Source organism: Mercenaria mercenaria, chromosome 3, assembly GCF_021730395.1.
Source record: "Mercenaria mercenaria strain notata chromosome 3, MADL_Memer_1, whole genome shotgun sequence".
NCBI classification, from domain to species: domain Eukaryota; kingdom Metazoa; phylum Mollusca; class Bivalvia; order Venerida; family Veneridae; genus Mercenaria; species Mercenaria mercenaria.
This window is the reverse complement of record NC_069363.1, coordinates 92,650,687-92,678,435: the sequence shown is the minus strand read 5'-3', so window position 1 is coordinate 92,678,435 and position 27,749 is coordinate 92,650,687. Positions and strand designations below refer to the sequence as shown.

Here is a 27,749-nt window from a genome sequence, read left to right as displayed (position 1 = left end):
ACGATGTTACGGTACACCTGTGTACCAAAAATTATTTAAATCTGTCAAGCCTTTCATGAGTTATTTTCCAGAAACCATGAAAACAAACGGACTGGGAGACCAATAGACCAACAGACAAGCTCACTCCTGTATAGCCCCCATAATTCATTTGTGGGGGTATAATGATACTCTTAAATTTTTGACATAAAATCATCTCTTGATACAACATCTCTAACCTGGACCTGTATTCTTTTGTATTTGGACACAGACTACAAAATGTGTTCACTTTAGTTTACTCTAAATCAGTTGTGTTGAAACTTTGAAAAAGTGCTAAAATTTGTAAGCAGACTGGTATTTTAAACAAGCATGTTGAATTCTGAATTGAATTATGTAAATTATTCAACACAGTCCAGGTTGCACTTCTTTACACATTCCTAAAAATAGCAAACATATTTACATACATGCAGTAAAATACAGACAGGAATAATCAAGAAAATGCTTTCAAAAATTTTAAGAATTAAGTAAGAAATAAAAAGTATCTGACTGAAAAGAATTAATAATTATTTTAAACATGCTAACAATTAAAGTCATGTTCAAACAAAAATAAAAATGTCAAAACAAACAAGATATATACATGTTGTATGCCATCTTTAGTCATAGAAATAAGTGGGTAATTAGCACTACAGTTAATATCTAGTGAAAAATGCAACAGGTATGTGAATTTTCATATGAAATTGACTACATGTATCTCAGAGAACAATGTTGTTGTTGTTGTTTTCTCATTTTCATCTTTACTTGAACACCAAACATCCACAAATATATCATATATTCTAAAAAATAAACATTAAGAAAAATAATTAACTTCATGCTTTTGTGTGAAAATTTACTGGAATACATGTATATCAGTGAAGTGAAATAAAATTGATATTTTCATAGAACTACACTCGAATGTGAAAGAATATGGCAGAATTATGAATAATCAGAAATCCTTTGCAAAATTCACTTCAATAAACAAACAGAATGTACTTAAAATACCTACAAAAAAATAAAAATATTCACTCCACTGTGATAAAATGTAAAAGAAATCTGAAAACTTCATAGAACTATTTGGCAATATTTCAACATACATATTGTGACACAATGTATGCAAGGTTGTGTACGTAAAATGAGTATGATTTGGTTAAAATTCTTGAATATCATCAAATAAAAGAAAATTTGTTTGTTTTACATGTACCACTGAATATATTTCACCCGTGAACACCATACCGTAATTTACATTTTCACTCCTTAAAATAATATATTTCGATCTTACACTGTAACAAACAAAATTTATATCCTCTTTATATTCTAGTGTGGGAAATAAACTTCTGCAAAAATTAACCAGAAAGTCCTTTCTAACCTTAAGACTCAAAATTACAAACATTACTTTTGAATGTATTTGTAAAAGGAAACACTGTAGTGTGACATCACAGTTGACAATGGCAATAATGACAGGAAAAGAGTTAAGACTGTTGTATGGAACCACAGTAACTGTTGATATGTCCTGGATTCAATGAGCATTACAAGATGAAAGGTGACATTTAACATGAAAAGCAACATTTGCAATGGGACACTACAGTTGACAATGGCAATATAGACTGTTGTATAGTACCAGATTGGACAAGATGCATGATGACACCACAGTAAATATGATCAGTTGACAGGCAAAGGTTGTTGTGTGACACCACAATAATTATTGACAACTTGACATAACAAAATGAAAGAGAACATTTGCAGTGTGACATCACAGTTGACAATGGCAACACAACAGACAAAAACTAATGTGCTGTCACATCACAAGTGACATGATTAGATGACAGGCAAACATTGTTGTGTGACACCACTATTAACATGACCAAATGGAAGGGTGTATTTGCAGTGTGACACTACAGTTGACATAGCAAGATGAAGGAACATTAATTTTGCAGTGTGACACAACAGTTGACATGGCAAGGTGAAAGGGTACATTTGCAGTGTGACATCACAGTTGAAATGGCAAGATGAAAAGGATCATTTGCAATGTGACATCATGGCTGAAATGGAAAGATGAAAGGGAACATTTGCAACGAGACATCACAGTTGAAATGGCAAGATGAAAAGGATCATTTGCAATGTGACACCATGGCTGAAATGGCAAGATGAAAGGGTACATTTGCAACGAGACATCACAGTTGAAATGGCAAGATGAAAAGGATCATTTGCAATGTGACATCATGGCTGAAATGGAAAGATGAAAGGGAACATTTGCAATGAGACATCACAGTTGAAATGGCAAGATGAAAAGGATCATTTGCAATGTGACATCATGGCTGAAATGGAAAGATGAAAGGGAACATTTGCAACGAGACATCACAGTTGAAATGGCAAGATAAAAAGGATCATTTGCAATGTGACACCATGGCTGAAATGGCAAGATGAAAGGGTACATTTGCAACGAGACATCACAGTTGAAATGGCAAGATGAAAAGGATCATTTGCAATGTGACATCATGGCTGAAATGGAAAGATGAAAGGGAACATTTGCAACGAGACATCACAGTTGAAATGGCAAGATGAAAAGGATCATTTGCAATGTGACACCATGGCTGAAATGGCAAGATGAAAGGGTACATTTGCAACGAGACATCACAGTTGAAATGGCAAGATGAAAAGGATCATTTGCAATGTGACACCATGGCTGAAATGGCAAGATGAAAGGCTACTTTTGCAACGAGGCATCACAGTTGAAATTGCAAGATGAAAGGGATCATTTGCAGTGTAACACAACAGTTGACATGACAAGAGGAAAGGGATCATTTGCAGTGTAACTCTACAACTGACATGGCAACAGCTCCACCAAGAGGGGCAAAATATGCCCAAAGAGTTATATCAGAGGAGAACAGAAGCAAAATTTAAAGACAAGAGGGCTAAGATGGCCCTAGGTCGCTCTCCTGAGAAACAAACCATAACAGTGCAAAAAAGTTTGACCTAGCGATTTCATGGAAACAAACATTCTGGCCAATTTTCATTAGGATTGGTCCAAAAATGTGGTCTCTTTAAACTCAAACAAGTATTTTCTTTGATATGACCTAGAGAACTAGTTTTTGAACCCAGATGACCCATATTCAAAACTGACCTAGATTTCATCAAGGCAATCATTCTGACCAAATTTCATGAAGATCAATTGAAAAATGCAGCCTCTATCGCATACACAAGGTTTTACATAGATTTGACTTAGTGACCTTCTTTTTTAACCCCCGATGACCCATATTCGAACTCAACCTAGATTTCATCAAGGCAATCATTCTGACCAAACTTCATGAAGATCAATTGAAAAATACAGCTTCTATCGCATACACAATGTTTTTCTTTGGTTTGACCTAGTGACCTAGTTTTTGACCCCAGATGACCCATATTCAAACTTGACCTAGATTTCATCAAGGCAATCCTTCTGACCAAATTTCATGAAGATCAATTGACAAATACAGCCTCTATTGTATACAAAAGGTTTTTCTTTGATTTGACCTAGTGACCTACTTTTTGACCCCAGATGACCCATATTCAAACTCGGCCTAGATTTCATCAAGGCAATCATTCTGACTGAATTTCATGAAGATCAATTGAAAAATACAGCCTCTATCGCACACACAAGGTTTTTCTTTGATTTGACCTAGTGACCTACTTTTTGACCCCATATGACCCATATTCGAACTCGGCCTAGATTTCATCAAGTCAATCATTCTGACTCAATTTCATGAAGATCAACTAAAAAATACAGCCTCTATCACATACACAAGCTAAATGTTGACAGACCCATTGCTCAGGTGAGCTAAAAAAAAAGCAAATTTTAAAGACTTTTTTATGGTGGGAGGTGTGTGCTGGGGTGGAGGTAAAGCAAGGTGTGAGTATGTGTGTGTGTGTGTGTCTTTGTGTGGGTGTGTGCATTGGTAGTGACAGGATACTGTGTGTTAATATATATGAATGGCATGGGAAAGGGAGTGTTTGCTGTGTGTTAATATGTATGAATGACATGTGGACTGGGTGTGTTTGCTGTGTGTTAATATGTATGAATTACATAGGGACTGGGCATGTTTGCTGTGTGTTAATATGTATGAATGACATGGGGACTGGGTGTGTTTGATCTGTGTTAATATGTATGAATGACATGTGGACTGGGTGTGTTTGCTCTGTGTTAATATACTCAGCGTCACTAAAAAGTTACCACCCTAATGGCCCTTATATTTTAACAAGAGGACCATGATGGTCCTGACTCGCTCACCTGTCCCCACGTGACCCAGTTTTGAACTGAGTATGATGTCGTTTTTTCTATTATTTGACATAGTGACCTAGTTTTTGAGCTCATGTGACCCAGTTTTGAACCTGACCTAGATATCATCAAGATAAAAATTCTGACCAATTTTCATGAAGATCCGTTGAAAAATAAGGCCTCTACAGAGGTCACAAGGGTTTTCTATTATTTGACCTAATGACCTAGTTTTTGAAGGCACGTGACCCAGTTCTGAATTTGACCTAGATATCATCAAGGTGAACATTCTCACCAATTTTCATGAAGATCTCATGAAAAATATGGCCTCTAAAGAGGTCACAAAGTTTTTCTATTTTTATACCTACTGACCTAGTTTTTGATCGCACATGACCCAGTTTCAAAATTTAACTAGATATCATCAAGGTGAACATTCAGACGAATTTTCATGAAGATCTTGTGAAAAATATGGACTCTAGAAAGGTCAAAAGATTTTTCTATTTTTAGACCTACTGACCTAGTTTTTGATCGCAGTTGACCCAGTTTCGAACTTGACCTGGATATCATCGAGATGAACATTCAGACCAATATTCATACAGATCCCATGAAAAATATGGCCTCTAGAGAGGTCACAATGTTTTTTTATTATTTGACCTACTGACCTAGTTTTTGACGGCACGTGACCCAGCTTCGATCTTGATCTAGATATCATCAAGGTGAATAGTCTGACCAATTTTCATGAAGATCCATTCAAAAGTATGGCCTCTAGAGAGGTCACAAGGTTTTTCTATTTTTAGACCTACTGACCTAGTTTTTGAATGCAGTTGACCCAGTTTCGTATTTGACCTAGATATCATCAAGATAAACATTTAGACCAACTTTCATACAGATCCCATGAAAAATATGGCCTCTAGAGAGGTCACAAGTTTTTTTTATTATTTGACCTACTGACCTAGTTTTTGACAGCACGTGACCCAGTTTCAAACCTGACCTAGATATCATCAAGGTGAACATTCTGACTTACTTTCATGAAGATTCATTGAAAAGTATGGCCTCTAGAGTGGTCACAAGCAAAAGTTTATGGACGGACGGACGACGGACGCTGTGCAATCACAAAAGCTCACCTTGTCACTTTGTGACATGTGTTGAACTGTGTTAAATGCATAACATGACTACATCTTTATCACAGCTGTGACGTCACTGATGTAAAGATTTGTCAAATTCGATTAACTCCATTTGAGGCACGGGCTGCACGTGCAAAATGACTTTTTCCAGCAATGTCGACATGTATGAATTTTCTATCGCAAATCATTCATTGCACTTGAAAGTTAGTCGACAGACTAAAAGGAATACGTTAAAAAACCTAGAATATCCTTGCTAAGATTGCCACGTTTAAGGCACGATCAACCCCATCAGGCTATTGGCATGGTTGACGCCGAACTTTCATGTCGCGAAATTGCACGTCGTATGTGCTGTTCTCACCTGACAGTCATGAAATGGGTTAGAAGACATGATCGGACAGGGTCTATGGGTAATAGAGCGTGCACAGGCCATGAAAAAATGACGTCGATATTGTATAAAATAGTAAAGAGGTATATATTAGGTGGTAACTTTTCAGTGACGCTGAGTATGTGTATGAATAACATGTGGACTAGGTGTGTTTCCTGTGTTAATATGTATGAATGACATGGGACCTGGGTGTGTTTGCTCTGTGTTAATATATATGAATGAAATGAGGTCTGGTTGTGTTTTCCCTGTGTTAATATGTACGAATGACATGTGGGCAAGGTGTGTTTGCTGTGTGTTAATATGTATGAATGACATGGGGACTGGGTGTGTTTGCTGTGTGTTAATATGTATAAATGAAATGGGGACTGGGTGTGTTTCCTGTGTGTTAAGATGTACGAATGACATGGGGACAGGGTGTGTTAGCAGTGTGTTAATATCATGTATGAATGACATGGGGACTGGGTGTGTTTCCCGTGAGCCAATATGTATGAATGACATGGGGACTGGGTGTGTTTGCTGTGTGTTAATATGTATGCATGACATGGGGACTGGGTGTGTTGCTGTGTGTTAATATGTATGAATGACATGGGGACTGGGTGTGTTTGCTGTGTGTTAATATGTATAAAATGAAATGGGGACTGGGTGGTTTCCTGGTTTAATATGTATGAAGACATGGGACAGAGGTCTGTTAGCATGTGTTAACTATGATGAGTATGGACGAGTGCAGTGTTTGCTTGTGGTATCATGTAATGAACTAGACATGGTGAAAATAGTCTAGAGGGTAATGTTGTGTTTTAAATATTATGACATGACTCACTGTGACACTGCGTCTTGATCTTTCATAATGTGTACAATTTTATGAATGATCAGAGAGGACTGGTGTGTTTTTGCTATGACTGTTATAATGTACGATTGACCATGGGTCAGGTTTTGACTGTGTTGTAAACTTATAATGACCAATTGGACTCGTGGTGTCCAGTGTTTTTAATATTATGATGAATGAGGTCTGGTTGTGTTTATCCCATGTTTAATATGTACCAAGACATGTGGCAAGGGTGTTTGCTTGTGTAATATTATGAATGACATCGGGACAGTATGTGCTTGAGTGTATAAGCTAAAATGAAATGGGACGGGGTTTCCGGTGTTAACACAAGTACGAATGACATGGAACAGGTGTGTTAGCATGTGTTAATATCATAATGACTGCACACGGGACTGGTGTTGTTTCGTGAGCCAATATGTATGAATGACATGGGGACGTGGTGTGTTTGCTGTGTGTTAATATGATGAATATCATGGGGCCTGGTTAGTTGCAGTGGTTATAGTAATAGAATAGAATGGACCTTTGGGTGTTTGCTGTTTTAATATGATAAATGAAATGTGGACTGGTTGGTTCCTGTGTTAATATGTATGGAATTGACTGGGTACAGTGTGTGTTAGCATGTGTCAAAGGGTTAGAATGACATGTGGACGGGTTGTTGCTGTGTTAATAATGGATGAAGGACATGGGACTAGTGTGATGTTGTTAATATAGTATGATATACATGGGGACTTGGGTGATTTGCTATGTGTAATATGAATGAATGACATGGGACTAGGTGTGTTTGCTGTTGTTAATATGTATGAATGACATGGGGACTGGGTGTGTTTGCTGTGTGTTAATATTATGAATGAACATGGGACTGGTGTGCTGCTGTTGTTAATATGTAGAATGACATGTGGGATGGGTGTGTTGCTGTGTGTTAATATGTATGAATGACATGGGGACTGGGTGTGTTTGCTGTGTTAATATGTATGAATGACATGGGGACTGAGTGTGTTTGCTGTGTGTTAATATGTATGAAATGTGTTAATATGTATGAATGACAGGGGGACTAGGTGTGTTGATGTGTGTTAATATGTATGAATGACATGGGGACTGGGTGTGTTTGCTATGTGTTAATATGTATGAATGACATGGGGACTGGGTGTGTTTGCTGTGTGTTAATATGTATGAATGACATGGGGACTAGGTGTGTTTGCTGTGTGTTAATATGTATGAATGACATGGGGACTGGGTGTGCTGCTGTGTGTTAATATGTATGAATGACATGTGGACTGGGTGTGTTGCTGTGTGTTAATATGTATGAATGACATGGGGACTGGGTGTGTTTGCTGTGTTAATATGTATGAATGACATGGGGACTGAGTGTGTTTGCTGTGTGTTAATATGTATGAAATGTGTTAATATGTATGAATGACATGGCGACTGGGTGTGTTTGCTGTGTGTTAATATGTATGAATGGCATGGGGACTGGGTGTGTTTGCTGTGTGTTAGTATGTATGAATGGCATGGGGACTGGGAGTGTTTGCTACTTGTTAATATGTATGCATGACATGGGGACTGGGGGTGTTTGTATTGCTGGAGTTCACCTACAAGTTGACATAGCTGGATTATGTAACAATATTCCTGAAACTTGCATGGTTGAAACAGTATGGTAGTGTATATTTCTAATGGGAAGGTTTATCTGGGGTTCACAACAATAGGAGTATAAGTGACAAATGCCTGAATAGGAAATATTGTGGAAGTCATGGAAGAACAACAACATATATTCAAGATATCCCAATTTGATTTGAAGACATATGCCCAAAGTTAAAGGGTCTTTATATATGTGGAGAACAGTATTTTGTCTGAAAATGTCAAAACAGATTCTGAAATCACTTCTAGAAAACCACACAATTCTAGCTCTAATCATGGGAACACACTGACTCTACAAAACACTATTTTCGCAAAAGCAGGGGCAGAATGCAAAATACTGGTTTTTATATAAACCACAGGGGCTTGAACATCAGGTTTACAAATTACATCAAATATAGTGTCTTTAAGCCCAAAATATTAAACAGAGATACCAGATAAAGTAAAAAGATGAATTAGGTCCAACTGTTGTGAGACTTTTGTTGTGTCTGGCAATTCAAATTCATGACCCCTGGCTCTAGGTACTTACTATATCCATGTCAGCAACAGACAAAGTTTTCTACTCAAACTAAATAAGATTATAATGGAAATCTTGCTTTAAAAGCAAATGTGATAAAAATTCCACAACATCTTGAAGTGATGGTAACACTTATGTACTGTTGCGTAACTTTAAACAGTATCATTCGATAATAAAAACAAACCTTGAAACCTTGATGTACAATATAATATGCATCATAACTTTTCTTATATTTAACTCTTCTTCTTTTGTTCGTGATCTGCCTACACAATCATTCAAAACCTTTTGTTTCCTCTTTTATAGCTTGGGAAATTACTGTAAGCTTCTATTTACTGTTAGCAAACCTTACGGAGCTTGCCTTAAGAAGTTAAGATTGTATAATCACAATGATACTGTGCTTAAATTCATCCACACAATTTAATTCAAACTATAAGTAACTGTCATATCTATCGGCATGTCATACACTTCTTTGCATTCTTTAAAGGTAGAGAGAATTTACATAACCAAATTACCACATTACACCAGACCAATTACAACAAAACACCTAGCAGTACAAAAGTCAGTTTGCTTTTTCCACAACAAATCCACTAACACAATAAAATTAGTTTAGATGCTGCTTTATATACACACCCAAATTGTACTTCACATTGGTACGGATTCAAAATGTGCATATGTACTCTAATTCTATACCTGTAATAATTTACAATGCAAACTTGTATCTTCGTGGGAAAATCAACTGTTTTGAATTTAATTATATCCCTTACCGCATTCTTTAAATAAATAAATGTACAGCTTTAATACATCAAAAGCACCCCTGAGGCTGGTTCTCATGCAAAATACAACTGTTTACAGCACACCAGCATGTACTCCGGGAGCATGCATTCCAATACAAAATATCATGCTATATATGTCAATCATGACCTACTGTACAACACCAATATATAGGTATAGATAGTGTGACAATATATCAGCTTGTTAGAGACACAGTGAAGTAGTATGTTTGTTGGAGTTCAGAGCAGATGTATGATATTTTAAAGACATCCAACCATAAAGCATTCCTTTTCCCCTTGACACCCTACCCTATTCTTCCAAGAAAACCTTTAAATCTTACTAAACACAATCTTATACTTATGACAATATTTTTATATATTTTGACATGTGATAATTTTGTGAAGCATTTTCTTGTATGAGGGTTGACCCAAAAGTAATGTCACTCTGTCCGTGTTGAATTATTCATTGCTGCATTATTCTGAAAATTATATCAAGATATATGCATATTCAATCCTGAATACACATGTAAATATTATTGTCTATGGGTGTTTGGTTTAAAATACATAGAAATCCAAATTACAACACCTATGGCATTATGCCACTCATGAAAATAATGTTTGTTTTATAAACAAGGAAACAAAGACAATCATAAGAAGCTAAACTATAAATAATGCACACAATCATATATGATATTATAACGATGTTAAGTAACGTGTCTCTTCTGTTTGTCAATATAACTTAAGCAAAGTCATCGCTTATTTAAGTTTGCAAAATCATGCTAACCTTAGTTATAGCTTCGTGAAAAAAAGCAGATTTCTGATGTCAATAACGTTAGTGACGTGGGACATCTGTTATTACCATACTTTCAACAGAAATTGATATCTGTGAAAGTAAGCAAAATATTTTTATGCTTATTTTGGAAAATATTGCAAACAGATCAAGATACTTGGGGTATGAATTCTTGTTGCTTTTTTTTCATCATACGCATCTGAATGGCCCCAGTGACATTACTTTTTGGATCAACCCTCGTTTTCTATAGAGATAATATTGAGTGGGATGTCTTTAGAATTAAATATCCTGTCTTTGGTTAAGCAATTTTTATTTACATGTGATATAACAATGTCCATTCCATTTCAAATGTGTAAATTTTGTATGACTGTAAAACACTTGTTTGAAGATACACCTTCAGGAATAACAGTCAAACAAGCGTAAGCATGTCCTATCTACAGAAGACAATTAAAAAATTCTGGCTCTAACCCTCTACACACAATTTTTAGAAAGTGATACATTCAGAGGAAATCAGATTCTAATCTATGAAAAAGTACAGAATTTAAAATGGCAGACATATTATTCAGTGCATCAGCTGACAACAGGGCACCCTGGGAAAAAAAGCGGTCATGTGATATCTATATATAGACTTACCAGGCATGAGAAGGATATTTTGTCCAGTATTGGTATCTGAAATGGGTATATGAAGTTTTACAATGTGTTAACATGCAGGTTATCACATGAAAAGCGACTACCCACTACCACAGTGGACATGATAATGTACCATTCTACATGTAAAGCAATGAATATGTTGCACATGGGATAAATGCTAATACACACAACTACTAAAATTTGTATCATTTAATTTGTGAAAATGAACTAACTTTCAACTATTTACTATAATAGTAATATATAATGGGAAGAACAACTTCTACAGACTTAGTTTTTCTTTGGTTTCTTTAACTATACATGCCAGAAATGCTTCTTTAATAAATAAAAACAAGCTAGGACAGCCATTTTTTTTTTCATGCAACATCTAGCAAGCATAAATCAAAATCTGCTTCAAATAATCATTTTAAAAATAAAAATCACAACCTATTTATACCCTACCCATATTTCTGTATAATTAAGTATAAATATATAGCAGAAGTCTGTTTTAATTTGATGTAGTTGTAATATTGTTATGTCAAAATAACTCAGGAAGAAAATAGTTGGACATGGAAGTTCAAATAAAAAGTGCATGTTCACCTCATGCTGATGATGTATACCAAGTTTCATTTGAATTGTATGACAACTGTAAAGTTCATATAAGATAGTGTGTTATACAGACAGAATGAAGATGATCCTCAGAATGGACAGTTCCCACTATATGCCTCGCAGGTCTTCAACATTGGGGGAATTAAAATAAACATGATAAATTTTGTCATAGTAGAATGTCATTTGGTGAGCCATTTAAGTTTATAACAGTACTTTTTTTCATTTGATAGAAGTCCCTAAATCAGTCAAATGTTCTATAAATAATGAAAGTAACATATTAAATGATACAAACTTTATGAAAATTAATTTTACATCAAAGCTAACATGATATTTTTACATAGAATAATGATTCATAGGATTATATGATTAAACAATAGGAGCATGTGATGCTAAGCTAAAATGATGAACCCCTGGATTGTGGTTAATTATGAACAAGAAGCCACAATGAACATGTTTACAAACATGAACAGGCCAGGGAGGAATATGAAAGAAAATTATCAAAATTTTTTTGTGTACATGTGTATCACAAGCAGATCCAGAATATGAGTAATCTAGGACATCTCTCTCCCTAAAAAAAATGGCAATTTTTAAAGCAGACTGCTGGAATTTGTTTCTAGGTTATAGAATGTTGATACATCCATTTGTTCGTCCAAATAATGATTTGCGTACCTCCTCCAGATCTGCTCATATACTTATTATGTGAAACACACACACGTCCAAAATGAACTGAACAAAATTTTCTTTTTCTTAAAACTATGATATGTATAAACTGGCGCTATTAAACCCAGTTTAATGGACTTGAATAAAAACACAAAGCATAATAGCCCGATAAGCCTATCCAAATATATACACCTCTAATGCTACCGTTTCTGAAACACTGATTTCTGTAAGAAATGTACTTGTATGTTCTATATTAATCCAAAAATTTAAAAAAGGTTTTGATTGTCACAGGTCTTAAAATGAAGGATTTAAAAATAGCAAATAATATATAAAATTATTCAGTACATCTATATTAATTATCCAGCCAATGGCTTATAAAATGCATTATTTTTATTTAGGGTTAAATCTTAAATGTTGCTATATATAAAACACTTACAATTTTGTTTGGGACATTTTCTAACAAATTTCTGAGAACAAATATTCATTTCATTACATGTTGTTAAACAGCAACTAACGGTACAGCACTTGCAATAATGTGAAAGGTTCTGCCAAACAGAACCAAACTGGAAAAGTAAAAGCATAGCAGGTCCCTTTGAGGTGCTGGGCTACCCTGGACAAAAAGAACTCTGAATAATCTAGCCAGCTAACACTGTCAACAATTTACCAAAGAACCATCCTGTGTTATCATACCAAATCTGCTTAAGTCTTACAAGTACCTTCTCTTGCATACAAATTTTCAAGGTCTTAAATGAAAACAAAATACTCCCTGTTCAGTTAACATAAGGTGGACAAAAACCACCCTTTCCAACTTTAAAAATAACAAGGTGAATTGGTGGTGAGTGGATTTTGTCCATATTCCACTGGTTATGACAGTGTAATTTAAAGAGCACATCGCAAGAATTACAAAATGCTCAAATGATCTCTTACAAATTTAAAATAGATTTTTTTTTCAACTTGGAAACATGCATAACTGTACTGAAAATGCAAGCAAAACAAAGTTTCATTTCTTTATAAACAGACCCGATTAAGCAGCTTAAGTAAGATTTTTGTGGACTTTCAAAATATTTGTTACAAAAATTTTAATTCATTTAACTCAAAATATGTTATGGCAAAAGTAATTTAACTTCAAGTTTTCATTCATACATGTGTAGGAGTTAAATTTCATGTCATTTTCAATACTGACATCCAAACCTCACTTAAGCTCTTCTAACAAAACATTCTCTCTTCCTAATATTAAACAATTGAGCCGTGTCATGAGAAAACCAACATAGTGGGTATGCGACCAGCATGGATCCAGACCAGCCTGCGCATCCACGCAGTCTGGTCAGGCTCCATGCTGTTCGCTAACAGTTTCTCCAATTCCAATAGGCTTTAAAAGCGAACAGCATGGAGCCTGACCAGACTGCACAGATGCGCAGGCTGGTCTGGATCCATGCTGGTCGCACACCCACTATGTTGGTTTTCTCGTGGCGCGGCTCAATTAAAGACACTGACCTCCAGATTCCCTTCTTGGGCATGTCTTTTTTTCTTTTTGATTTGGTATTTTTAAGATAGTTTAAAAACAAAATCTCATGTTCTAATGTCCCTTCAATTTTAAAGAAAGATCATTTTTAGCCAAAATCTGGAGGTCAGTGCCTTTAAAAACAAGAGCACCGCCTTGCGGGTGCTGACGCTCATCTGATTTTTTTTGTATAATAGAAATATTGTTCTACCCATGATTTTCTAAGTCTAAAAAGGGCCATCATTCTTGCAAAAAGCAGGATAGAGTTATGTTTCTTGATGTACAGTGTCCACTTATGATTGTGAAAAACTGTTGCAAGTTTTAAAGCAATAGCTTTGATAGTTTATGAGAAAAGTTGCCTTAAACATAATACTCAACCAAGAAAATGATTTTCTAAGTCCAAAAGGGGCAATAATTATTGCAAAAAGCAGGATGGAGTTATGTTGCTTGCTGTACAGGGTCAGCTTATGATGGTGAACAAGTGTTGCAAGTTTCAAAGCAATAGCTTTGATAGTTTAAGAGAAAAAGTTGACCTAAACATAAAACTTAACCAAAAAATCTGATATTTTCTAAGTCCAAAAGGGGCCATAAATCTTGCAAAAAGCAGGATGGAGTTATGTTTCTTGCTGTACAGGGTCAGCTTATGATGGTGGACAAGTGTTGCAAGTTTTAAAGCAATAGCTTTGATAGTTTAGGATAAAAGCTGACCTAAACATAAAACTTAACCAAGAAAACTGATTTTCTAAGTCCAAAAGGGGCAATAATTCTTGCAAAAAGCAAGATGGAGTTATGTTTCTTGATGTACAGGGTCTGCTTATGATGGTGAACAAGTATTCCAAGTTTCAAAGCAATAGCTTTGATAGTTTAGGAGAAAAGTTGACCTAAACATAAAACTTAACCAAGAAATCTGATATTTTCTAAGTACAAAAGGGGCCATAAATCTTGCAAAAAGCAAGATGGAGTTATGTTTCTTGCTATACAGGGTCAGCTTATGATGGTGAACAAGTCTTCCAAGTTTCAAAGCAATAGCTTTGATAGTTTAGGAGAAAAGCTGACCTAAACATAAAACTTAACCAGGCAACGCCGACGCAGACGCCGACGCCGACGCCGACGCCGACGCCGACGCCGACAAGTGATGACAATAACTCATCATTTTTTTTCAAAAAATCAGATGAGCTAAAAAAAGAATTACAGAACAAGATGTTAGGTCAATTAAATGATTCCTATGATAGATGTGATGCAACCTTGTAATGAAAATAACAAAAATATTATGGAGTTCCAACATATTGTAAAGACAGGAAAAATTCACAGAAGCATTCCAAAAAATAAAAAGCCTCAATTATAGCCCAACTAGCTCCAGTATGCATAATATGTGTAAAGAAGTTTAATGAAATATGACTCAATAACCTCTGGATTAAGAGTCAAGACATTTGTTCCAAGATAATTTTTCCAAAATCTGTTTCAAAGAATAATTAAACATAAATTTTGTTGTTTGCAATATTTAACCATTGTTCTTCAGTCAAAATTCCTGCCCTTACAGCATTCTAAAAATAGAATAAGTTTGGTGAGTATATGCTATAAATAGCCTAAAAGCTGTGTATGTAAGAATGCGCCACGATCCCAGTACAAGTGAAACATACCTCTTTCAAATACTGCAAATAAATCAAATGATGTCAAATGATTACTGATATAATGAATAGAAGCCTGATGATTACAGAAATGATGATTCATTCTTTAACCAACCATTATGGTGCTAAATTTAAAAAGCCCAGTGTACATTCAGATCAGCCGGTACCCAACCAAGCCGGATGATCTGGGTTTACACCGATTCGCTGCTTGGACACTAAAACCTTACCTTCTGACTCGGCAGTGAGCAGCGTAGAGCCAGATCACTCAGCAAGGATGCATGCTGTCTACACTAACTGCTAAGGCTAGATATATATATATATCCAGTCATTTTTATTTCAAGACCTTTACATACCTCTGTTTTAAATATAGGAAGATATGTCCTATAATAATTATTATTTGCCATATACATAATTTTGGGTTTTTTCAAGGTTGTGTCTGCCCACAAACTCAAATCCCAGTATACAAATATAACTATCTTCAAATAAGTAATTTCATATCCCAACTAGAGATGCTTTTGGAAAAGCGCATGTCTCCCACAACTGCCCCTATGAAAAATGTTAGTTTCTCTAGATGTTTTAGACGAGTCGATCCAATTAGATGGTCTGGATGAGTGGATCCAATAAGTAATTCAAGGGCCATAAATCAAAAGTGCCTAGGCGGATTTGGCTAGTTATTGAACTTGGCTAAGGTCTTATGGCCAAACACATTTTGTTCACGTTTGCTGAAGATCGGATGAGAAATGTTCGACTTAGAGGGGGGACAAGAGTAAACAGACGGATTTTTTTGGTAATTCAAGGGCCATAACTCCAAGACGCCTGGACTGATTTGGCTAGTTATTGAACTTGGCCGAGGTCTCATGGTCAAACACATTTTGTATGAATTTGGTGAAAATCGGATGAGAAATGTTCGACTTAGAGTGCGGACAAGCTTTGTGACAGACACACACACACACACACACAGACTGGAGTAAATCAATATGTCTCCCACACCACTATGTGGTGGGAGACATAATTAAATATCCATTATGGCTAAAATAACAAAAAACTTTGGCAACAAAAAACAAGACCTTAAAGAAAAAGCAAGGTTAAGCCTAGGTAAAATTGATCTTACCTTGATTTTGAATAAAAGCAAGATGTGTAATACCCCAGTCACACATACGGCGTGGATAGCTATGCCTAGCCACGGATAGGAACATACTAGTAATCCGTATTGATCCGTACCTGAGCCGTACCTTAACGTAGTAATCTGTACCAATCCGTACGGCTCAGGTGGATTCCACGCCGTATGTGTGACTGGGGTATAAAATCAAGTAAATTGCCTGAAATCTTTTTTGATGTCTATTTTATCATCGAAGGTATCGGTTGAGCACTGTTATCTTTAATAAGAAGGATTACGACTATGGTTCAACCCTCGGTATGTCACTACCAGGGCTTCGGAAATTTTGATAACTCAATCGGTCCGAAATGAAAATCCTTACATCGGCGCTACCCCACCCACCGCATTCCCAATATTACATATTTTGTAAAACCTGATAGGGTAAAGAAATAAGCATGTCATGCATTAAAACTGAGTTACCAGTCACCGCGCATTACAATACAATGAAGACAGTTATTCAGTGTTATGTGTGATCGTTACTTTGTTTAAATTTCGATGTTTTTCCGAGATGATACGAGGCATTGACACCGTGTGTGTAACTGATCTAAAAGCCAACGCACGTGACTTCGATACCGTATACACGGCAGATACTTTGTGATGTTTCCTCATTCTTTGACGGAATTCTATAAAATACAATGCGTCTGCTAAACAGCCTCAGTATTTAAAGAATACTCTGCCGCGGACCGAATATGTACGTTATTTGAACGCTGAGATCGAATTTCCCCCATGTAAAGTACCAAAACGTCACGTGGGTTGGCCACGGATATTTCATTTCACTTACGTTGTACTTCAATAAGCAACTACATTTTATAAAGTTATATGTTCTCTTCTGATGTAAACAAAATTTCATTTTGAAACGTTTTTTAAAAGACCGATTTGATAAACAGTGCCACTCCGGTTTTCTTTATCATTCATGGTTGCCCGTCCATTTTTTTCTTTTCTGTACAGTCGGGTTGCAAAGACAATTTTCTGCATTTGTTTCAACTGGAGCCCCAACAAATGAATATGTAATTTTTTCAAATCAAGTAATTATAAAAAAATTTTTTATCAGTTTTCCGTGTGATGTCTCATTAAATCAAAGACCTATAATGAACAATTATAGCTCTTTGATTAAATGCAGCGACCATTTGTTTGTTACCGTGATCAAACATAGCCTTTTGAAATAAACCTTTCGTCGGATTCTAAATAAAAGAAGTGGATCCCCGTCGAAATGATTTGGATCCAGTCAGAAACGTTAGGAAACCAGTCAAAAATGTTTAATACACCGCAGTCGGCTGTCTGCAAACATTAAAGAATGTGCCGCGCGAGCACTGATTGCGTCACGCGCTTATTACGGACCTATTATCAAAGTGACAATCAGACCGATTGACACGTTTATTGATTATCTGAAGGTGCGACCAACAATTTCCTACTTGGCAAGTGATCGTGTATTGAGATATCAGACCGAAATTTATACTTTTCTCCATTTTTACGGGACCGATTTTTTTCGTTTTTTCACTTCACGAATCGGTCTGAAAAGTCAAAAATCGGTCCAAAACCGACAAACTGGCAAATTTCCGAAGCCCTGGTCACTACAATGTGCTTTAATTGTTTGCATACAATATTTCAACCAACCATATTTTAAAAATTAGCGAGACAGATGTCTTATAAGCATATATTAGTGTCTGGTTAGAGAAGAAGATTAAATTATCATAGAATATTGGCTATTCAATTACAATTTAATAGGAAGTGAATATAACAGTTTCACAAAAGATTCTTCGCTTATGTAAGATGCTATTATAATTAATATGTGCAGAAATATTTAGAAACAGGATCACACAGTATTCATACTTGAACAGAAGTACACATTTTGAACATATGTTACACGATTGCAACCTACACAAAATATATTACACATCACCATGACTTAGGACACAAACTAACATCACAAAACAATATCAACCACTTGTGTGCATTATATAAAACATGCTGATGTATACATTAATCATTTTCAACAATTGGTATACATAGATTAACTAAAATTTCAAACTGACAATCCTCAAAAGATACTCATACAAGACGATGCTTTGATGAACTAGAATGTGTCTGTAGGACACAGGGTGTGCCCCCCACTGGTACATTTGTCACAAATAAGGAGAAATCATTCAAATGTTTGCAGTCTTAATGGGGTATAGCCTCCAAAAAAAATTATGAAATGGATTCATTATTCTATACCATATACTTTTTGAGCTATGAGCATCACAAACAGAAAATCCACTATTTTGGCTATTTCAAGAGCCATAACTCTGTAATAAACCCTAAAATTCTCAAGAAGAATGCCAAGTGTGCAAGGTCACATTATGATAAAGACTCGAGCAAGGTTTCATGAATTTACATTAAATACTTCTTGAGTGAGGCACACAATTAGGTGAAAATGTGCATTTTCTGACTATTTCAGGGGCCATAACTCTGGAAATAGGGGGCGGACCCAGATGAAAAACAGGAGGTGCGCAAGTTCATATCATGATAAAGACTCAAGCAAGGTTTCATCAATTTATATCAAATACTTTTAGAGCTAGGCGTGTCACAAGGTGAATATGTGCATTTTTTGACTATTTCAGGGACCATAACTCTATAAATAGGGGGCGGACCCAGATGAATTAGAATGTGTCTGTAGGACACAGGGTGTGCCCCCAACTGGTACATTTGTCACAAATAAGGGGCAATAATTCAAATGTTTGCAGTCTTAATGGGGTATAGCCTCAACAAACATTTTATAAAAAGGATTCATTATTCTAGGCCCTATACTTTTTGAGCTATGAGCATCACAAACAAAAAATCCACTATTTTGGCTATTTCAAGGGCTATAACTCTGTAATAAGAGCTAAGATTCTCAAGAAGAATGCCAAGTTAGCAAGGTCACATCACGTTAAAGACTCCAGCAAGGTTTCCTGAATTTACATCTAATACTTTTTGAGCTATGCACATAATTAGGTGAAAAGTTCATTTTTTACTATTTCAGAGACCATAACTTTAAAAATAGGGGGTGGAGCCAGCCAAAAAATTAGAGGTGTGCAAGTTTATATCATGATAAAGACTTATGCAAGTTTTCAACCATTTATATTAAATACTTATTGAGCTAGGTGCGTCACAAGGTGAAAATGTACACTTTTGACTATTTCAGGGGCCATAACTCTAAAAATAGGGGGCGGACCCAAATGAAAAATAGGAGATGCGCAAGTTCATATCATGATTAAGTCTCATGCAAGGATTCATGAATCTATATCAAATACTTTTTGAGCTAGGCATCTCACAAGGTGAAAATGTGCATTTTTGACTATTTCAGGGGCCATAACTCTGAAAATAGGGGGCGGACCCGAATGAAAAATAGGAGGTGCACAGGCTCATATCATGATTAAGACACATGCAAGGTTTCATGAAACTGTATCAAATACTTTTTGAGCTAGGCGTGTCACAAGGTGAACATGTGCAATTTTGACTATTTCAGGGGCCATAACTCTGAAAATAGGGGGTGGAGCCAGATAAAAATAGGAGGTGCGCAAGTTCATATTATGATTAAGACTGTTGCAAGGTTTCATGAATCTCTATCAAATACTTTTTGAGCTAGGCATGTCACAAGGTGAAAATGTGCATTTTTGACTATTTCAGGGGCCATAACTCTAAAAATAGTGGGCGGAGCCAGATGAAAAATAGGAGGTGCGCAAGTTCATATCATGATTAAGACTCAGGCAAGGTTTCATGAATCTATATCAAATACTTTTTGAGCTAGGCGTGTCACAAGGTAAAAATGTGCATTTTTGACTATTTCAGGGGCCATAACTCTGAAAATAGGGGGCAGAGCCAGACGAAAAATAGGAGGTGCGCAAGTTCATATCATGATAAAGACTCATGCAATGTTTCATCAAAGCTAGGCGTGTCACGAATTTCGGACGGGCGGATGCATGCACGGACAGATGCACGGACAAGACCAAATCTATATGCCCCCACCACTCATGGGGGTGGGGGGGGGCACAAAAAGTCTGCTATTAGAACTGAAAACACACAATCATGATGCCTTTAAGATGGGATATGTGATCAAAACACAAGTGCAGACTGAACTAAGGTAACAAAACCAGAAATACTGCAGTCCTACAATTAGTCGCCTTTAATGCTTCTACAACTTTTCATATTTGGAAATTGTTTTCTTTTACAAAAACTGTTGATGACTAACCAAACGCTAACCTTAGCAAGTAATATATTACAAAGTTTGATGAAAACAATTGAAAAGATATGCATTTCTTTTTTAATTTTGATGACAATTTTGTTTTTAAAAAATCTGGTCAAATGCTTGCACTACAATACTGCAAACAAAAGCAAAGAAACTCTACTTCTATTTTAAGCTCTGATTGCCCTTTGTGGAGTAAAGCATGCCAAATTTTGTGAAAGCCTCCTTAGCAATTTTACAATCAAAGATTACGATATTTTCAATTTTTTTAACAAAAAAGAAAACTGAAAAAGAGCAGAAAAATCACTTGAAAACTTAAAAGAATGAAATACAAGAAGCTTAAAGGTCACTGTACTAGAAGCCTTGTGTAACACTATAATGAAATAATCCATTCAAAATTTACTCACCTAAACCTTCAAATTCAAGCAAAGCAGTCAGGTTAAAATAGACATTTCCTTGTTATAATCAGAAACCATAAAACCAGTGCTTTGTTAATTTGGAAAACACTTCATTAAAATCAAATGATAAAAAAATGTTATTTTGGGGGGTAAATATTACTGTGTTAAATTTAGGTAAGATAAATGCAGGGTTATATACCATGTGACTCTGTTTTGTGATCTGTAAAGGGGCATTACTATTCAATTAAACCAAAGCCATTTAACATAAAATGTAATTTTCATTAGGAAAACAACATTGAAAATCTAAACCGGTTTCACATCTCAGAAGAATCTCAGAAGACAGTTCACATGTTTCTTTGAAAAAAAACAAAAACAATTAAGTAACCTAATTCGATACACAACAAAAGCAAATTTAAATAAAATTGAAACAAAATTCGAAAGTTATCCAATTAAAGAAACTTAAATTTCAAAAATAAAATAAGTGAATCATAAACTTGAACTAAATAAACATTTCCTCGGGCAATAAAATTACAGAGGTTTTCATCTGAGATTCTGAACATCTCTGCTTCTTTTAATATGACAGAAACTGTACAAATTTCAAGCAAAGGTTGTACTTCATGGTTAAATTATTATAACAGAATCTGTTGTTGGATTAGAGGGACTGGTCTGCAAATACTTGCTCTGACATACACAAAATTCAGTCCATTTTATGCCTGAATGTAAAATATGACTTTTGTCTGCTAATATAAAACAATTCAATAAAATACTCCACAGAAAATACACATTTTAGAAAAAAATGTTTTTTGAACAAGTTTTAGTAAGTATAATTAGCCTGGCAATTCTACTAAAACTGATGGTTTATTCCAAATCAGGTGTCTCTGCCACTCAGCCAGGAGGTCTTGAATTCGAGGTCCATTCAAGTCGAAAGTATGGCCTCTTATAAGTCATCACATTAAAAAAACCTACTTTCATAACCTACTAAATATTCTGAAAAAGAAGTTTACACAGAAGTCCCTTGAAAATATGCATAGATTTTTCCTTTTTTCCTTTTTTCAATTTTCTATAAAAGATAATCATTTCTTGAAAAGGCCAGATGAAAAAATCTGTAATTTTAATGCTCCTTGTTGGACACATGTTTTTAAGTATTGTCTATATTTGCCTACCATTGTCACTGCTCCCCTGGGAGACGAGACTGGCAGTGGGATGCAGAGTATCCTGGCCCTCATTCTCCACCAGACTCTTGAAGTCCAGCAAGAAACTCTTCTGATCTACTTGATATAACTGTAAGCTCATCTTGGTCTGTGAAATAGACGAATATCTACTGTCTGATCCACCAAATCCATAACAGGGTATTTTGTGTGAATCGTATGTATAAACAATAAAACATTCTTCAATTACGCCAATTTTATGGCCAATAATGTATTCTTCCAAATTGTAAAAATCAGGCAAATTCACCATTTTGAAAAAGAAATATTATAGATTATATGCCATGTTAAATAAAGAATACTTTCACCTTTTCATAATAAGATAAATTGCATATCATATAACCATGATATTAAGAATAAAAGTGGCTCGAGGACAGCAACAACTGACTGTACATAAGCCTTAAAACAAAAAATAATGAAAGCATAGATGTTATCATAACACCTCATATGATCTTTACAAACAGATCACATCAAAATAACCAATATCAAATAAGGGGCATCACCTTGGGAAATATTACAACAGAGTTATGGGACCTGTGTATTGAATGTCATGATATCACAACGAGAAAGTGAATTAAGGTTCAATCCATTCAAAGAAATGGATTTTGAATTAATAGCTTACATACATAAGCTTAACCCTTACCCTGCTAAATTTCTATTATGAACTTGTCCATCTTTCAATTTGGACAGTACCATTAACTGTTAAAAGAGATGCATACTAAAAAGACAGTGACTGAATAGCGAACTCTGCAGACCATTATCAGACTGCACAGACGTGCAGGCTGATCTTGGTCTGCACTGATCGCAAAGGCAGAATCACTTGCAGCCAGCAAGGCTAAGGGTTATACATTTGAGATTGCCCAGTCTTGATGAAAACAACAGAGATAACTAGCAAGTAGAGTTCAGTAAGAAAACAACGTACATATTTGCTGGTGACTGGATTCTGTTTTCTCACTCTTACATGATACGGGTTGATCACCTTCCATTCCTGTAAACAAACAATCACTTAAATATATGACCTGCACTTTCCTTCTCCACAGATATTGTCTGGATAAACAACATCTACAGAACAATTACACGACATTGTAAACTGACACTGTGTGCTGTGTCATGTATATAATACAACAATCATCTAATGGTGTATTGATCATTCTAAAGAAACACATATTTTAGGTAAAGTGCAAATGTAAAATACATGTATATCTTAAAAGAATCAATACCTTAACCCTTACCCTGCTAAATTTCTATAATGTACTTGCCCATCTTTCAATTTGGACAATACCATTCACTGTCAAAGGGGGTATTTACCAAAAAGATACTGACTGAATAGCAAACAGTGCAGATCATGATCTACACTGGTCGCAAAGGCAGAATCAATCATGTACAGCATGATAAGGGTTAATCAATTGTTCTGATGGTATGTATCTCTTACCACTCAACCAATATCTTTTACACAAGAAACTCAAAATAACACAAAGACACACATATCCTCTAAAATTTCCTGTATCTGAACAAGTTCTATGACAGACTACTTACAAAGTTGAGGGCTTTCATAGCACGGAAGACCTCGTGCATGATGTCCTGTGGCTTACTCTGAGATCTGATACCTGTAAAATTAAAAAGAGTTTGTCAACATTTGCTAAACAGCTGAAAGTAATATAAGAATTTGAAAAAAAGTAAATAAGAGCAAGCTTTCATCTTGTGTCATTATAAAGAACATTAATCTCAGTAGAGAAGCTAACTCGGCGCTTATACCCTGTAATGGCAAAATCATTTTTTCAATCTATTTAAACAGAACAAAATGAAAAGAAATGCATCTCTGCACTACAGAGGTAAAACCTGCTAACTACACTCACAGCTGATGTTCCATACCAGGTGTACGGTTTACTTGTCTTTAGCTAGACTTATTCAGCTATAGTTATTTAATACTAACTGTTCTATATTTAATGCTCTTGAAACTTCCTGAGTGTAAGATGCCACAATGTAATCACATTCATCCAATTCTCTGTAATATCAAGTTATAACTTACAGGAAAAATATTTTTTAGAAATTTTAAACAGAGAAAACCAGTCTTACCTAGATGCCATTTGGCTTTTTTAGCTGGTGTGTGTGTCTTGTTGACAGTTGTTAACAATGGATCTAATGTCTGTGTCACATCTTTCATCTCTGTAAATAAAATCGTAAAAAAACATAAAATTGGCAATAACGGTTAACTCAGTTTCCATTCATTTGATAGCAACTTATCTAGATTTCTTAATCTCTTAGTATTATTTTTATGCCTCGTGTGTAACAGAATGAGATTTGACACAAGTTGGAAGACCTCTTTCAGCAAAATCTCAGATTAAATAATTCCACAGAATATGTGTTTGCCTGGTAAACATGTCATATGACTAACAATTCATCAAATCTTATTGTAAAAATTGCAAAATAGCTCACTTTAAGCTATTACTTCTACAACCTGGGGGATCATTTTAACAATAACTTGGCCTAATCTCTTGGGCCTGTCTCAAGCTGCACTACCTATTGGGCTTGTCTTCTACTGAACTATCTCTTTGTGCTGGTCTCCTAATGAACTACCTCTTGGGCTGGTCTCCTACTAAACTACCTCTTGAGCTTGTCTCTTACTGAACTACCTCTTGTGCTGGTCTCCTACTGAACTTCCTCTTGCGCTGGTCTCCTACTGAAATATCATTTGGGACTGTCTCCTACTACACTACCTCTTGGGCTTGTCTGCTACTGAACTTCCTCTCGGGCTGGTCTCCTACTAAACTACCTCTTGGGCTTGTCTACTATTGAACTACCTATTGGGCTTGTCTAAACTGAACTACCTCTTGGGTTTGTCTCCTACTGAACTATCTCTTGGGCTTATCTCCTACTGAACTACCTCCTGTGCTTGTCTCCTACAGAACTATTTCTCTGATTTATCTCCTACTTACTGGACTATCTCTTGGGCCTGTCTCCTACTGAACTATCTCTTTTTTTGTCTCCTACAGAACTATCTCTGACTTGACTCCTACTGAACTACTTCTTGACTTGCCTCCTACTGAACTATCTCTGATTTATCTCCTACTGAACTACCTCTTGAGCTTGTCTCTTACTGAACTATCTCTGATTTATCTCCTACTACCTCTTGAGCTTGTCTCTTACTGAACTACCTCTTGGGCTTGTCTCTTACTGAACTACCTCTTGGGCTTGTCTCCTACTGAACTACCTCTTGGGCCTGTCTCCTACTGCACTACCTCTTGGGCTTGTCTGCTACTGAACTTCCTCTCGGGCTGGTCTCCAACTAAACTACCTCTTGGGCTCATCTACTACTGAACTACCTGTTGGGCTTGTCTAAACTGAACTATCTCTTTGGTCTGTCTCCTACTAAACTATCTCTTGGGCTTATCTCCTACTGAACTACCTCTTGTGCTTGTCTCCTACAGAACGATTTCTCTGATTTATCTCTTACTTACTGGACTATCTCTTGGGCCTGTCTCCTACTGAACTATCTCTTGTGCTTGTCTCCTACAGAACTATCTCTGACTTATCTCCTACTGAACTAACTCTTGGCTTGCCTCCTACTGAACTATCTCTGATTTATCTCCTACTGAATTACCTCTTGGGCTTATCTACTACTGAACTATCTCTTTGGCTTGCCTCCTACTGAACTATCTCTTTGGCTTGCCTCCTACTGAACTATCTCTTCGATGCTGCTGAACTACCTTATTGGCTTATTTCATACTGACATATCGCTGGGAAACTACTGCTATGTGCTTAGGTGATATTATACTGTATGGTGGTACCATTATTGTTCCATTATCTTAATCGAGGTTGGCTTACCTGGCATCCTTTCAGGGTGTGGTTTCAAAGGACTAGCATTCTGAAATGAAAAAAGCATATGCTTTCAGATAGCCATGAAACAGTTATCGCAAACACTTTTTAAACAAAACAGTTCTCTTTGTTTCTTTTGAGTGCCAGATAAAATAGAATATATTATTCAAACACTATATAAAAGTGGAAAAATCTGAAGAAAAAAAATTAAACTCTCCTGAAAATCAATGGTACTAAAACTAACCGGAATGAACTAAAAAACTTTAAATTCTGTATCTTTAGTGAGGGAGGGAACATCAGCTAACAGTTTATTATACCTCACCAAACAATAAAATGGTTTATGTTTCAACATTCAAAATCATAAATAAGAGTGTTTCAAATTTATACTTCAGATTCAAATGCATCAAAATATGACAGATGAATCAATTACGTCATTCATGTCACATTTTCAATATGAGAGTGAGTTCGATCCCCAGGCAGGCCGTATGTTCTCTGTGACGATTTGATAAAAGACATAGTATCTTAAATCATTCGTCCTCCACCTCTGATTCATGTGGAGAAGTTGGCAGTTACTTGCGGCGAACATGTTTGTACTGGTACAGAATCCAGGCACACTGGTTGATATTTTATCTAAAACATTTTGTACACAATCTATTTTATGTGACTCCATGAAATGTCAGAGGTATGTAGGTATATGAAATTTATACTGAAAACGGTCTAACAAAATTGTGAGTTGTACAAGCTCAGAGCAAAATTAAATGGCTAATGTCATATGTGAGTAAAGGCGTAATGATTATAAACAAAGGACATGGAATAAATTGATACAAAATTAAGGTATGTTTTACACTGGAGTAATGGTGAGTTTTAATACAAATGAATCAAATTAAGATAGCTAGCTGTATGCAAATTAGGTTTCAAATATTAAATAAAGTACACAACATAAATACTACTATAGCAGCTGCTTTATGATATTCAAGTAATAAATAAACAAACAGTACAAGACAGAAAATAAAAGATAAGCATGAAGCTGACTTTTTTCCAAGTAGTGCCATAGTGCGGCAGAACAGAACATGGCATGTACAATGTATTCATACTTAAGTTTTTCATGAAAGGCAACAATAAGATATGACCATAACAAGACAAGAGTAAGCTGAATGGCAAGCACAGTTTACAACAGCTTATAAATATTCTACATTGACAATATTACATTACAGTGTCAGCAAAGTATGTTGCTTATACTTTAATCATACAATGGCAAACCTAGGCATAAAAAAGCAAAAATAGTTATGGTACCTGTGTACTGCATGTCAAATCACCACTGCAGCGGATATAAGTGTGTGAAGGTACAATCAATTTCTGCTGGTCTCAGATACCAGCTTATACACAATATGTCAAGTATTACAGGCTCTGCTAGACATAACTCTTTAAATTGAAGACAAGCATGCTGCTGACAGAGTAAGACAGAATGGTGCTGCTGACAGCATGCAGAGTTAATTGAAGAATGTGGGTGTGTTATACATATATAAAACATTCTGAGAGAAACATGCTTAGTGCTATTATAATATACATTATCATGTATGCTAGAAAATAACTTTAGTAAAAGTAAAAATTCAGAAATACGAAAATTTCCAACTATAGTGAAC

General features: G+C 35.7%; 1 protein-coding gene across 18 annotated transcripts in view; it reads right to left on the bottom strand.

Moving 5' to 3' along the window:
• The window catches only part of LOC123524031 (5'-AMP-activated protein kinase catalytic subunit alpha-2-like), a 79,784-nt gene that overhangs the window by 1,434 nt on the left and 50,601 nt on the right, over positions 1 to 27,749 (bottom strand). For 13 of the 18 annotated variants that reach the window (XM_053539302.1, XM_053539310.1, XM_053539315.1 and 10 more), the window contains 7 exons: positions 26,116 to 26,155; positions 24,367 to 24,456; positions 23,827 to 23,897; positions 23,213 to 23,278; positions 22,249 to 22,384; positions 21,285 to 21,305; positions 10,936 to 10,971 (listed from right to left, as the gene is read on the bottom strand). In XM_053539302.1, coding sequence (XP_053395277.1) covers positions 10,936 to 10,971; positions 21,285 to 21,305; positions 22,249 to 22,384; positions 23,213 to 23,278; positions 23,827 to 23,897; positions 24,367 to 24,456; positions 26,116 to 26,155 — 460 coding nt within the window. Of the gene's footprint in view, positions 1 to 10,935; positions 10,972 to 15,339; positions 15,352 to 21,071; positions 21,101 to 21,284; positions 21,306 to 22,248; positions 22,385 to 23,212; positions 23,279 to 23,826; positions 23,898 to 24,366; positions 24,457 to 26,115; positions 26,156 to 27,749 lie in introns of those variants that run through there. The other 5 variants (XM_053539303.1, XM_053539306.1, XM_053539305.1 and 2 more) reach the window with 5 other exon arrangements.